The 13,388-nt window shown below is 45.9% G+C and overlaps 1 protein-coding gene across 3 annotated transcripts in view; it reads right to left on the bottom strand.

Moving 5' to 3' along the window:
• DOC2B (double C2 domain beta) overlaps window positions 1–13,388 on the bottom strand; it is a 59,211-nt gene that overhangs the window by 28,961 nt on the left and 16,862 nt on the right. For all 3 annotated transcript variants that reach the window (XR_004234076.1, XM_031967770.1, XM_031967771.1), the window contains exon 2: window positions 5,784–5,863. Coding sequence is in view for 2 of the 3 variants with exons in the window: in XM_031967770.1 (XP_031823630.1) it covers window positions 5,784–5,863 (80 nt within the window). In the remaining variant the exon portion in view is untranslated. The remainder of the gene's footprint in view (window positions 1–5,783; window positions 5,864–13,388) is intronic.

The following is a 13,388-nucleotide window of genomic DNA, read 5'->3' as shown; positions in this document are numbered from 1 at the left end:
GGGGAGGAGACAAAAGGCTCATGGTCAGATTGTTCTGCTTCTCTTTCTCCCCCAAAGAGGGCCTGGTAATTAGCCTGGCCCTGTCTCTTGCCTTTTTCATAGGCTTTTCACTGCCGTAACAGAGCTGCTGGGTACCCTGGGAGGAGGAGGCAGCTCTAGCTAATTCAAAGGCAGAGGCAAGGCAATGGCCCATGGGGACAGAGCAGGGGCCATCACTTGGCGGCCTGGCTTTTGTCTGCCATTGTCTAAATTGGCTGCATGTGTGTGTGTGTGTGTGTGTATGTGTTGTGTGTGAGTGTTTTCATTTTTAAGAGAGATGAGCTTGACCTCCTGCCCACTGAGAAACCTGAGAGTTGGTCATTAAATAGCTCTCTCTGTGATACCCACTTGTTTCTTTCCATCCCACAGGCCTGAGTCCAGATCTCTATTTCCGTTGCCCTCTTGTTTAAGAACCAAACACTTCTGAGGCTTGGTCATGTCATGGTCATAAGGCTCCCATCTCATGGAGGGTACTTAGAGCTCTGTGCCATTTCTCCTCAGAACCAGCCTGCAAAAGATGCTGGATAAAGATCTCCCTCCTGTCCCCTGGGCTGATCCCTGTCCTGAAGCTCCCCTCCCACAGAAAGGCCCTCACGAGAAGCCGGATATGCTGAAAGCCTTCAGTCCTTTGTTTTTTTCATGCATCTCAATCACTTGATGCACTGTCTAAAGACTCATGTTAGAGATGACAGTTCTAGGGAAATTAGACCAGAGGCCAGAGAAAAAACAGCTAACATTTATATCGCCGTTTTAGGGTTGCAAGGTGCTTTACACATATTTCATTTGATCTTCTTAAGAACCTATGTGGTAGGGGCTATTAATATCCCCATTTTACAGCTAAACAAACTGAGGTCAAAGGGGGGGGGTAAGTGATATAGTTGGGGTAATTCAGCTATTAAGCGCCAGAGGCTGCATCCAAATTCAGATTTTACCAATTCAGGTTCAGCACTCTATCCACTGCTCCCCCAAGCTGCCTCTCAGGTATCCCATAAACCTCGGACTATGGCTGTCTCCTCCCTTCCACCAAAAAAAAAAGGTCAAAAGAGAAAAGGTCTCCCCTCCATCACTCCAGAGCAACAAACTCGGGACACTGGGAGTGTAACCCCTGGGTATAACCAAGGGGGAGGAAGCAGGAGAGAGGCTCACCCTCTGTCAGGAGAGAAGGAAACCATCTGGTCCTTGGTTTTAACCCTTTCTCCTTCATTCCTCCCTTTTCTGACCCCATATCCCCATACCCCCCATACACACACACACACACACACACACACACACACACACATGTACACACACACAGACACACACACACACTTCAGAAGGACTCCAGGGGCACTGTGAGATCTGAGATGTCAGCAAAGGGCTCAGAAGAGTGGGGGTGGGGGTGAAAGAGTTCTGAGTCTGTAGCAGTCAAGTTCCCCCGTTCCTTAATCCCCCTCACTTCCCTGGAGGCAGCTAACATTAGGGGCAGCCTAGTAGAAAAACCACTTTGGCTGAAATCTCAAAGATCTGAGTTAAAATCTGACCTCAGACACTTACTAGCTGTGTGGCCCTGGCTAAGTCACTTTACCTGCTTGCCTCAGTTTCCTCTTCTGTAAAATGAGTGGAGAAGAAAACGGTAAACCACTCTAGTATCTTTGCCAAGAAAACCCCAAATGGTGTCAATGAAAATTCCAAAGTGACTGAGTAGCCCACCTTACTACTCTACTTCTCTGAAATTCTTTCCTTCCCACCCACATTTCCTGAAAAAAAAATTACCAAAGATGAGAGGGCTAGATAATCAATCAAAGAAGGAGCCACAAGCTAGAGGTCTAATGGGCAAAGGGAAGGAAAAGCAGGCTAAAAGCTATTGGGGTAGGACCCGAGTCATCCAAAACTTGCTCCTGCATCCATCCCCCTTGGGTAACTTCCCATGTACAGTGGCCGTGAATAATATAATATTTGGCCTTTGGGCCCACTGTCCATCCACTGAGAGGTGCTGTGTCTAAGCAAAGACCAAACACGTCGAGTACTGAGACTTCTTCACCTTGTCTCAGTCCTTCTCTCAGGGCGGGACCCTGTCTGGATTCCCCTTCTTGCTCATCTAGAAATTAAACTTGTTCCATTTCAGACTCTCCTGCCTCTAGCCTGCCCTGTTCCCCTCCAGCCGCCCGCCTGTTTCTGATCCGTTTAGTCCAGCTGACCCCGTCTACTTGGGACGTCCTGGTAATTGGCTGGATCCTGGGCCAATAGAAACCTAAAGTTGAGAATTGAGCTTTTGTATGTGGAAACTCCCACCGGGACCCCCAATTCATCCCATTCCCAGGCATTGGGTCACCAGAGAAACTGTGTGATGGATGGCTCCATGAACCCCAATCCTACCATTGGGGAAAAATTTTCAAGGGCTTCCTTGTTGGTGGGGGAGGTTCTAAATAATCACCTTGGAAGGGAAGGAAGCTCACCTTCAGTCATGGAACCTCGGGTGTTCCATGTCCACTAGAGAAGGAGAAAAGGGATGTGGAACTTCAGGGAAGCTTGCTCTTCCTATTTCAGCCATCTAAACACGGCTCTTGTTTAACTGAGAGGTCACAGAAGTCCGACTATGCTGCCATGGGATCTACTCTATGGAACCTACTGGGAGCACTTACCTTTCTATAGCCGATCTTTGGTATCTTCCTTTCCAGAAGTGAGTGCCAGAGGAGTGAGATGGGAATGAATGGATTGGGACAGGAGAGCAAGAGCAAATGAGAACAGATTGAAAAACAGCGACCGCTAGTGACCATCCCTCAGTCTGGGCAGCCGCAGGGACCCAGGGGGCAGCTGGCTTGCTGGGATACCCAGTGTGAAAGTGGCCAAATCTGAGGCTCTACTAAAGGTACTGAAAATCTGAAAATGCTCCAAACCCTGGGGGGATGGCGAGGGAATGCTGGGATAGCAAAGGCCAGTTCCTAGTCTTTGCTGGTTGTGATCGGGGGGATGGGGTGAGTTGAGATTTAGAGCTGGACCAGAAGATTAAATTCAGGAGGAGAAAATCTTTGCAAAGGCACAGCCTGGGCATAACTAGGTCTTTTTGCAAGATAGCTACCAGAGAGAGGCTCAGGATTGGTAGTATGATGTACCTTCAGTTGAGGAGGATCGGGGGAGGCACAGAGTGCTGCCCTGTGGACCTCAGTTTGGGTCCTATAGAACTGCCCTTCCACATCGTACCATCTGGTAGTTCCCTGTTTTAATTAATTATACTTGCTAATTAGATGCTAGGATTTCTTGTTTCTACACTAATGAAATTCAGCACCCTGAAGCTAAGCCCAGATTGTTCTGCTTAGTTATGGCTCAAGGCTCAACTTCACCCAAGTCTGTTTCAGAGCAGACCTAGCCCACCACCAGGGAGAAAGCCTGCTATTCTACTTACCTCAACCCCCTCCCTGGGAGCAGCAGGGCCAAAAAGAGGAGACCAGCTTCATGTCCCAAAGGTGCCCTTGCCGTACCCTGCCTTTCATCCTCGGGAGACTCCAAGGAGAACCACAGGTGGGTGGTAAATCCCATTACATTTTCATCATGTGAACCAACTCTGTCAACTCTGTCCAATTCAGGTCTGATGCTGAGGTTCCCTTTTCCTGATCCCCAGAGCCCATGCGACATACTTAATTTCTTTTTTTTCATTCCTCTTCCTCCCTCTTCCTGCTCTATTCATTTTATGTCCTAACCCTTAGTGCTTGTGGGTGGGAGTGGGAGAAATGACTTAGCTAGCTGCCTTTGTTTCCCCTCCACGGACAACCTGGCCCAGGATACTGCTTGGGACTCTGATCATTCTCATTGAGATTCCCACCCGCCTTCCAAAGGTCAAAAGATGAAGGAAGAGTCAGCTTGCTCTAGTGTTAGAATCTCACCTTTGCTATTTACTCCCGGTGTGACTTTAGGCAACTTGTTTAACTTCCCAGGATCTCAGTTCTCTCATGTGGAAAATGTAGGGCTGGATTAACTGGCTTCTAATTCGATCAGGTGGCAAACATTCATCAAGCACCCACAAGGTGCCAGGTACATGCTAAGCACTGGGGATACTAAAAGGCACAACAGTCCCTCCCTCTGGGAGCTTCCAGTCTAATAGCAGAGAAACATACAAACATGGAGGATTCTCAGGATATTTTCCTGCCTCATTCTCTCTGCTGACCTTTCTGACATCTCCAACTGGACGTCTAATAGACATAACTCAGTATGTACAAAATGGAACTCATTAGCTTCCCCTTATGCTCTTCCTACCCCCCTCCCCAATTTATTACCATAGATAGATAGTAACATAATCCTCAGGCTGGGAATCAACCTAGATTCCTCATTCTCTCTCATCTTCCTCTACCCCCCTCAACACTCACTCTATCACTCAGAGAAGGAGCTCATCACTTCAGACTTGGACTGTTGCAATAACCCGAAGGTGGGTTAGCCTGCTTTAAGTCTCTCCCCACTCCAATCTATTAGCGAGTTTCCTAAAGTATGGCCCTGATCATGTCATCCCTTCTTCCTACTCAATAAACACCAGTGGCTCCCTATTGCCTCCAAGAGCAAATATAAAATGCTCTGTTTGACATTCAATGTCCTTCATTACCCTCTCCTACCTTTCCAGTCTTCTGTCTTCTAGTCTTATTCTCCAACTGGGACTTTTTTTTGATCTAATGACATTTTCTTCCTGACTGTTCCATAAACAAGACACATCTTTGTACTCGGCATTTTCTCGGGTTGTCACTCAAGCCTGGAATACTTCCCCTCCTCTGCTTTGACTTTGGGACTCTCTAGCTTCCTTAAGTCCCAACTAAAATCCACTTTCTGTATTCCCCAATGCTCTTAATCCAGAGCTCCCTTAATTGTTTCCTGTTTATCCTCTCCATAGCTTACTTCGTATGTATTTGTATGTTGTCTCCATCATTAGATTATAAATTCCTTGTGGACAGAGATTTTCTGCTTTTTCTGCACTTAGCATAATTCCTGGCACATTATGGGTGCTTAATAAATATTTACTTATTCATTGGTTGTTTCTAAATTATTTCATCTCCATATGAATTTATGGGGAGAAAATGGATTAAAAAACCATCTCAGAATCTCTTGGGGCCCTAAAAATGGCAGAATAGCAACCCCTTCCCATTCTGCTCGCCATCACCCATTCAGCTACCGACCAGTTAATAACAGTACTAATAATTAGCATAGGTATTGTGCCTTAATATTTTTGTTTTAGTGCCTTACTGTTTGCAAAGCACTTTAAACATTTTATTTCATTTGAGCCTCACAACAACTTTAGAAGGTAGGTACTGTTATTACTTTTTACAAATAAGAAAACTGAGGCAGACAGAGGTTAAAGTAAGTTGCCTAGGATCACTCAGCTAGTCTGAGATGGGATTTGAATCCAGGTCTTTTTGATCCCAAGCTTGTCACTTTATCGGTTGAGTGCCAGGAGTAATGTCTTTACATTACAACAAGAGGGGGAGGAAGGGATGCTGGAAACTCTCTCTGAGTTCCTCCACGGCCCCTGTAGTCAAGGAAGAACAGTGTAAGCAGCTCCCACCTCCCACTCCCCAGGGGGTCTGGTTGTCTTGTCCAGGCCTGAGCCAGACAGTTCCCTGGCGCTGTGGCAGTTGGCACAGGTGTTGTGTGTTCTGCTCCTTAGGGGACCTGCTCTTCTTCTCCTCTCACCACCTGAGGTTCATCCAGCAGGAAGCAGCTGGTGCCCCAGGGGGGGCCGGCACTGCCTCCCCCAAATGCAAACATACACACACATACACACATACCTTGGCTTTATTGATGGTGCAATGAAGGGCGTTGTTTTCCTGGTCGTAGAGCAAACTGAAGTCTAAGGTCCCCAGGGCAGCTGCAAACAGACAAGAGCATTATTAACTATGGGCAGGGCCCACTGGGGACAGTGCTGCTCTTCTGTAAAGGAATAAACACTAACAATGCAGTCTTCTGCATTCATCTTGGGGTGGTGGGGGAGGGCTGTCCTAGGAGATCCACAAGGAGAAGAGAGCTATTCTGGGAGAGTTCATGTTAAGCCCTGAATATGTTCCCCCTTCCTTGCCATTAGGCCTGGAAATTGGGTTTTAATAAAACAGGGGAAAAAACCTTGGAGCCCCCATTACCCATCATAAACTCAATGCATCATCTGGATCCTTGCTAGGATAATTCTCTCCCACTTTGTGTATTGCCCCCACCTCAATGTCTCCTGCCCTCAGCCTTCTTATCTTGACCTCTATCCTGTCAGGATTAAGTTATGGTCCTTTCCTGGAATTATGGCTTGTCCTCCCACCCCGTGTCCTCGTCGCCCCATCTGCCTTTGTTTCCCCTGTAAGATTGTATGCTCAGGTTATGTATTCTGTTTGCAAACCCAAGTTAGCTAAAACCCTATGTAAGTTCCCTGACTTGGTTTATCTGCTCCAAATGCTTTATATGAGAGTCTCATTAGATCGGCTAGCCTAAACGCTCCACATTAAAGATTAAAAACCCATCTCTGTCTGCCTCAGTTTCTCAATGGACTCACTTATGCAACCACTGCCATAAAGATAGGATTGATAATAGAGCCAGAGCTTCAAATAAGATACCCATGGGGCAGGGGGTTAGGGGTGTGGCACCCCGAGATCTGGAAAATTCAAGCAAAATCTTTTGTCTCTCTTCATACCAGAGAAGTCTGAATTTTTTCTTTCTTGTTTATGGGATTTTTACAGTACCTTATTGGAAAATTTGGGTTGATAGTATAATATACATATATTTTATGCATTTCTGATTTTCTGAACTTTTTCTGGGCCATCTGCTCATCTTCTTATATTATCTAAAGATTAATCCTTAGGTATAGGACTGCTTGCCATCTGGGGGAGGAGGTGGAGGGAGAGAGGAGAAAAGTCGGAACAGAAGTGAGTACAAGGGATAATGTTGTAAAAAATTACCCAGGCATGGGCTCTGTGAATAAAAATTATAATTATTAAAAAAAAGATTATCACTCTTCAAGATTGTGTCCCCTTTTCTGATCTCAGAGATCAGGATCTCTCAGGCTCCAAGGAGTCGAGACAGAGCCCCATCCTCCCAGGATTAGAGAAGCAACACTATTCAGGGGCTAATCAACTCCCATAGAAATTCTAAATTCTCATTCAATCGAGGAATCCTGATCTGATCAGCTTGGGTTGTCCCAGCCCCTCAAAAGATACTCAGTATAACAGCTTCCTTCAACTAAGGTCTTTGCAGATGGCCCTAGGTAGCCAGGACCCTTCTGCCCGCTGAGAAAGCATTCTCAGTGCCAAAACTCCTTTTCCCACTAGAACTGATTTCTATCCAATGATAAACTTTCATTCTGCAACTAATAATTCGGGAATAAGTGAATTCTTTCATTCATCACCTGCAGCCGATCTAAAGGGGATATTTTAACAACTCTCTTCTTGCCACTAACCTCTTGACCACCAGGAATTGAGACCATTCAAACCGCATCATTAGCACTTTAGCCAAGTCCTTGAAATTATAATTTCAGAGCCTGGGTGGATGCATATCACACACCCATGAAATCATAAGTCTATTTTAAAAAATGGGCCAAGCACCAGGAATGCAAATAACCCCTGCCTTGAGGAAGCTTCTATTCTATTGGAGGCTGTTCTAATTCCAAGTATGTGGTCCCTGGAATCAGATGAGGAGAAGTGATTTTTCTGATATCCAGAGAGTGCCACGAAAGATCTAGAATCTCGTCCAACAAGATCCAGAGAGTGCCACGAAAGATCTAGAATCTCGTCCAACAAGATCCAGAGAGTGCCACGAAAGATCTAGAATCTCGTCCAACAAGATCCAGAGTGCCACGAAAGATCTAGAATCTCGTCCAACAAGATCCAGAGAGTGCCACGAAAGATCTAGAATCTCGTCTAACAAGATCCAGAGAGTGCCACGAAAGATCTAGAGAGTGCCAAGAAAGATCTAGAACCTCATCCAACAAGATCCAGAGAGTGCCATGAAAGATCTAGAATCTTGTCTAACAAGATCCAGAGAGTGCCACGAAAGATCTAGAATCTCGTCCAACAAGATCCAGAGAGTGCCACGAAAGATCTAGAATCTCGTCCAACAAGATCCAGAGTGCCACGAAAGATCTAGAATCTCGTCCAACAAGATCCAGAGAGTGCCACGAAAGATCTAGAATCTCGTCTAACAAGATCCAGAGTGCCAAGAAAGATCTAGAACCTCATCCAACAAGATCCAGAGAGTGCCATGAAAGATCTAGAATCTTGTCTAACAAGATCCAGAGAGTGCCATGAATGCTCTAGAACCTCATCCAACAAGATCCGGAGAGTGCCACGAAAGATCTAGAACCTCACCCAACGAGGCTGTGTATTCTGGCATTTCTGTTCATATCTTATCTCCCTACTAGACTAAGAGCAGGGACCATCTCTGGGGTAATCTTGAAAATCCAAGAATTGCAGTCTTTGTAATCAACCAATTAACAAGCGTGTATTAAACCCAGGCACTGTGCTAAGACAAAAACAGGCCCTGCCCTCAAAGAACATAGTTATGTTTATTTGCATTTTACAGTTGAGGGAACTGAGGTTTAGACAGGTTAATACTAATAGTAGACAAGCTTGCAAAGCTTTTTATATACAGCATCTTAAGGGATCTTTACAACAACCCTTACTATGTCAGATCATTGAGTTATGATCCTTTATTTCTTCCTTTTATGGCCAAATTCTCTGGAAAAGTTATCTTCATTTGCAGCTACCATTCTCTCTTTCTCTCCTTGGTAATCTGGCTCCTGCTCCTGGTTGCTTTCCTGAAACTGTCCTTTCCAAGCCTACCAATGATCCCTTAACTTTTAAACCCCACAGCCTCTTTTTCTATGGATTTTGACTTCCTCCTGGAAGCTCCCTTCTGCTCTGGCTTTCCTTGGTTCTGTGAACGCTCCTCCCTGATGGTTCTCTTGCCTCCTCAACTTCTCCTTCCTCTCCTTGGTTGATCACTGTCCCATCTCCCATCACCTAACAAAGAGGACTCCAAGATTCTCCCTTCAATCCTCCTCTGTCTACACTGTCTCAAGAATTCAGTGCTTCCAAGGCTTCAATGTTCATGTCTAAGCCAGATGGTCACAGATCCATATACCTGGTTTTAATGTCTCTCCTGACTTGCATTCCCTCAACAGCTGCTGCCTGGATCCTTAGCCTTATCGATTTATTTCCCCAGCTACATTTAAAAGAATTTTTTTACATTTGTTCTTAACACTTTTGAGTTCTCGATTCTCTCCTTTATTCCCATCTTCAACCCTCATTAAAAAAGCACATGTGAAGTTATAGAAAACATTTCCATAAAAGTCATATTGTGAAAGAAAACATAGATCCCCTCCCCCCAAAAAAACTCTCAAGAAAAAAAAGAGAGATAGAGATTTGGGATCAGAAGAGATATTCCCATTCTGAGTACTACAAAGAATACACACACACACACACACACACACACACACCTAAAGCCAGAAAGCTTCCCAAATGGCATCAAGTCAAATAACAATGATTCAATCCGTATTGAGACAATCAGTTCTTTCTCTAGGTATGAGTAGGATTTTTCATCATAGGTCCTTCAGAGTACAGATCATTGTATTGCTGAGAATATAGACATAGATCTAGAAGGGAGAAGATTCTTAGAAGCCATCCAGTCTAACCCCTTCATTTTACAGATGAGGAAACTGAGGCAAAACGATCAAGTTTTTTGCCTAAGCCCACATAAGTGTGAAGTGATATGAAGATAGATGTCTCATTGCTACATTAAACTTAACATGTACAAAGTAAATTTGTTATATTCCCTCTCCTAAATCCCCCTTCCTCTAACCCCATCGAGGTAGCACAATCAATAAAATACTGGATTTGGAATCAGGAAAATCTAGGTTTAAATCCTACCTCAAATGTGACCCTGTTAGTTATGTGACCCTAAGCAAGCGAATTAACCTTTGTTTGCCTCAGTTTCCTCAGCTGTAAAATGAATATAATAATAGCACTTAGGGGCTCAAACAAGATAGCACATGCAAGGTTAAAGTACTATATGGTTGCCGGATATTATTATTATTATTATTACCAATACTATTATTTGACTTAGTACCATTTGAGATGTTTTCTGGCTTTACGTGTGCTTGGAGGGGAGGGTTATTCTTTTTAGTACCCAGAATGGAGACACTTCCTCCAATCCTAAAGTCACTGCCCAACTCACTGTAACAACAATCACAGGAGTAGCTTCCCTACAAAGGAGGCGCTACATGGTGCACTGGAAGATTCACTGGACTGAGACCCTGTGAGTCTGGCCCCAACTCTGTCACTAATGAACTATGTCCCTTTGGATTAGTAACTTTCCCTCTCGGAGCCTCTGTTCCCTCATGTGTAGAAATCAATTCTTGCACTCAATAAACATTCATTAGATGCTTACTGCATACGGGGTGAACAGGAGGTAGGTCCTTTTCAGCCTTAATGTTTTTTCATTCTACAGCAAAGTCTTGTAGCCAGAGCAGACTCAGTTGCAGGAGGAATAAGAAACCCAATAGCAGCTGAGCCTGTTCTCCAGCAGAGGGAGTCACGACACGAATCCAAACGGCCGGATTCTGATTATCCATCCTAACAATGGAAACCAGGCAAAAAGGCACTGCTAATCCTGCTACAGAAAACATTTCCAGCCAGTGAAGAAGGATATGTGCCATCTTATCACACAATTAAGATTCATCCTTCCATCTCTCTCTCTCTCTCTTTCTGTCTCTCTGTCTCTTTCTCAATCTCTCTCCTCTCTCTCTGTCTCTCTCCTCTCTCTCTGTCTCTCTGTCTCTGTCTGTCTGTGTCTGTGTGTCTCTCTCTCCTCTCTGACTCTCTCTCCTCTCTCTCTCTGTCTCTGTCTGTCTCTGTCTGTCTCTCTCCCTGTCTCTCTCTGTCTCTCTGTCTCTCTCTCCTCTCTCTCTCTGTCTCTATCTCTCTCCTGTCTGTATAATAAATATAATAAACTTACACACACACTCACACTTTCTTCTGGCTTCCAGAGGTTGGCTCTCCTTTGTACAGGACCGCCCCCACTCCCAGCCACTTCTGATGAATTTCCCCTCAGTGCCAGAAGGAGGGTTGGGGGTGGTTAGGAGAGATCCAGGTCGGAGGCGCCCCAGTAACGGGGGTTGGGGGGGGCCAAGGCAGGTGATTCAGGACTGGAAGAGTGGAGGTGGTTGCACCTCAAGGTGTGAGGGCCCGGGGCCGTCCTCAGTTATCATGCTGTTACACTGAAGCCTCTGTGGTGCTCTGTGAGGCTGGTGGCTTTGCTCAGCCCTCCCTCACTTCAAGTCTATTCATTTGCAAGTCAAGGCGTCATCAAAGTCATGGTCCCTTTCAAGAACGAAGGACAAACAACAACATGAGGTGAAACCGTGTCGGGGAGAGGGGGAGGGGACAAGGAGGATGGGAGGGTGGCTGTGGGTGGGGAGAAAGCATGCATCTATACTATTTCCCAAGCTATCAGCACTCTGAAGCTAAGATCTGTTCACCTTGCCTTAGTTATGCCTTCCCTTCCTTCCTTCCCTCCCTCCCTCTCTTCTCTCTTTCCCCGCCCTCCTTTTCTCTCTCTTTCTCTTTCTCCCCTCCGTCTCTTCTTCTCTTTCCTTCCCTCCATCTGTTTCTTACCCTCTCTCCCTCTCTTTTCTCTTTCCCTCCCTTCTTCCTCCTCCCTCCCTCCCTTCCCCTTTTTCCTTCCCTCCTTTCTCTCCCTTTCCCTCCCTCCCTCCTTCCTTCCTTCTCTCTCTCCCTTCCCTCTCTCCTTCTTCCTTCCTTCCTTCCTTCCTTCCTTCCTTCCTTCCTTCCTTCCTTCCTTCCTTCCTTCCTTCCTTCCTTCTCTTCCCTCCCTCCCTCTTTCTCCCTCCCTTTCCCTCTTTCTCCCTCCCTTTCCTTCTCTCCCTTCTCTCCCTCCCTTCCTTTCTCTCTCCCTCTCTTTCTCAGTTGTATCATATCTTTTGTTTTTCCCTCATCTTCATTTCTTAATATACCCTTCCTCTCTCCCACCCCAAAATCCACATCTTTTGCCAAAGAATTTTAAAAAGAGAAAGAAAAAAGTTGGCAAAATTGATGCACCAATTATGTTCTGCAGTATACACAACTCTCCCCAATCATTGGTCTCTATCTCTGCACAGAAGAGAGGGAGTTTATACCTCTGTTTCAAACATGGGGCCAGGATTTATCATAAGCTAGAGACACTTCTGCCTTAAGATCATGAGGAGTCTCCCATGGCCTCTTGGGGTTCCGTGATGCTCCAGTGATCCCCCCATCTCCAGAAAGCATTAAGGAAAGTGCTTATGGCTTTGGAAGAAGGGGAAGCAGAAGGCTCTGGTCCAGACTGGGCCCCTAGGTAGGGTACAGCCTTCTGTAAGGTGCTTTTCCATGGTGTCTCCATCTAAACACAGAAGGGGGGCCTGAATATGAAGGGAGAAAAGTCAGAACTCTGAGAGGGGATGGGAAAAGCCCAACTTCTTGTGAATGCTGAGGGATGGTTAGTAAGCTTCAGGCCTGGCCCGTTTGCCCACCTGCCCACCCACACCACCAGGAAAGAACAGGGGCTGCTTCTGGCCGCTCCCTTAATTAGTGGGGGAAGCCCATTTGGCGGCTGGCTCTGCTTCCAAGGCTCTTTGTGGCTCTTGGCTCAGCCTCTGGGAGCCTGATCCAGCGGCCTCCTTCCTCTCTCACAGGAAGGCGGCTCGTCCACAAAAGCATTTGCACGGGTATCTGAACTAAGGCAAGTCAAGAGGCCGGCCTTTCCACTGAATCCCTGCTTCTGATCTGGGAAGAAGGAAGGCTCAGGGGAGCCGGGTTCCCTTTCTTCTGAGCCCAGGCCCCCAGAGTCAGGCTGTCCCTCCATGTTAGTCAGTGGGGAGGTGGAGAGAAGGAAGAAGGTAGGGGAGCTAGGTAACAGCAGCTCAAAGGAACCCCAGAGGGATAATGAGATATATTCTGATCCCTGCTCCCTGTTCCCTGGGGCTTTGTTTCCCAGAAGGACTTGGATCACAGATAATTCTAGCTCACATCTATATGGAGCTTTTCAAGCTTTGCAGACTGGACAGATCTAGAGTTGAAAGAGACCTCAAAGGCCATCTAGTTTAATCCTCTTATTTTACAGTTAAGGAGACTGAGGCTCAGGGAAGTGAAATTACTCACCCAAGAGCAGAAAGGTAGTGTCAGAGGTAGGACATAGACCTGGTTCCTCTGATTCCAGGGCCAGTTTTGTGTCCTTTATGCATGGCATCTTTTATCTCATTTGATCCCACAAGAACTCTGAGGTTATCACTATCCCCATGCAGCGTAGTGGATAGAGAGTTGTTAGAGTCAGAGACCTTTGAGAACAAATTCTGACTCAGAGGTGGATGATCTTGAACAAGTAAC

Source organism: Sarcophilus harrisii, chromosome 4, assembly GCF_902635505.1.
Source record: "Sarcophilus harrisii chromosome 4, mSarHar1.11, whole genome shotgun sequence".
In the NCBI taxonomy this organism is placed as follows: Eukaryota; Metazoa; Chordata; class Mammalia; order Dasyuromorphia; family Dasyuridae; genus Sarcophilus; species Sarcophilus harrisii.
Note: the sequence above shows the minus strand (reverse complement) of the source record. Positions and strands in the feature narration are given on the sequence as shown.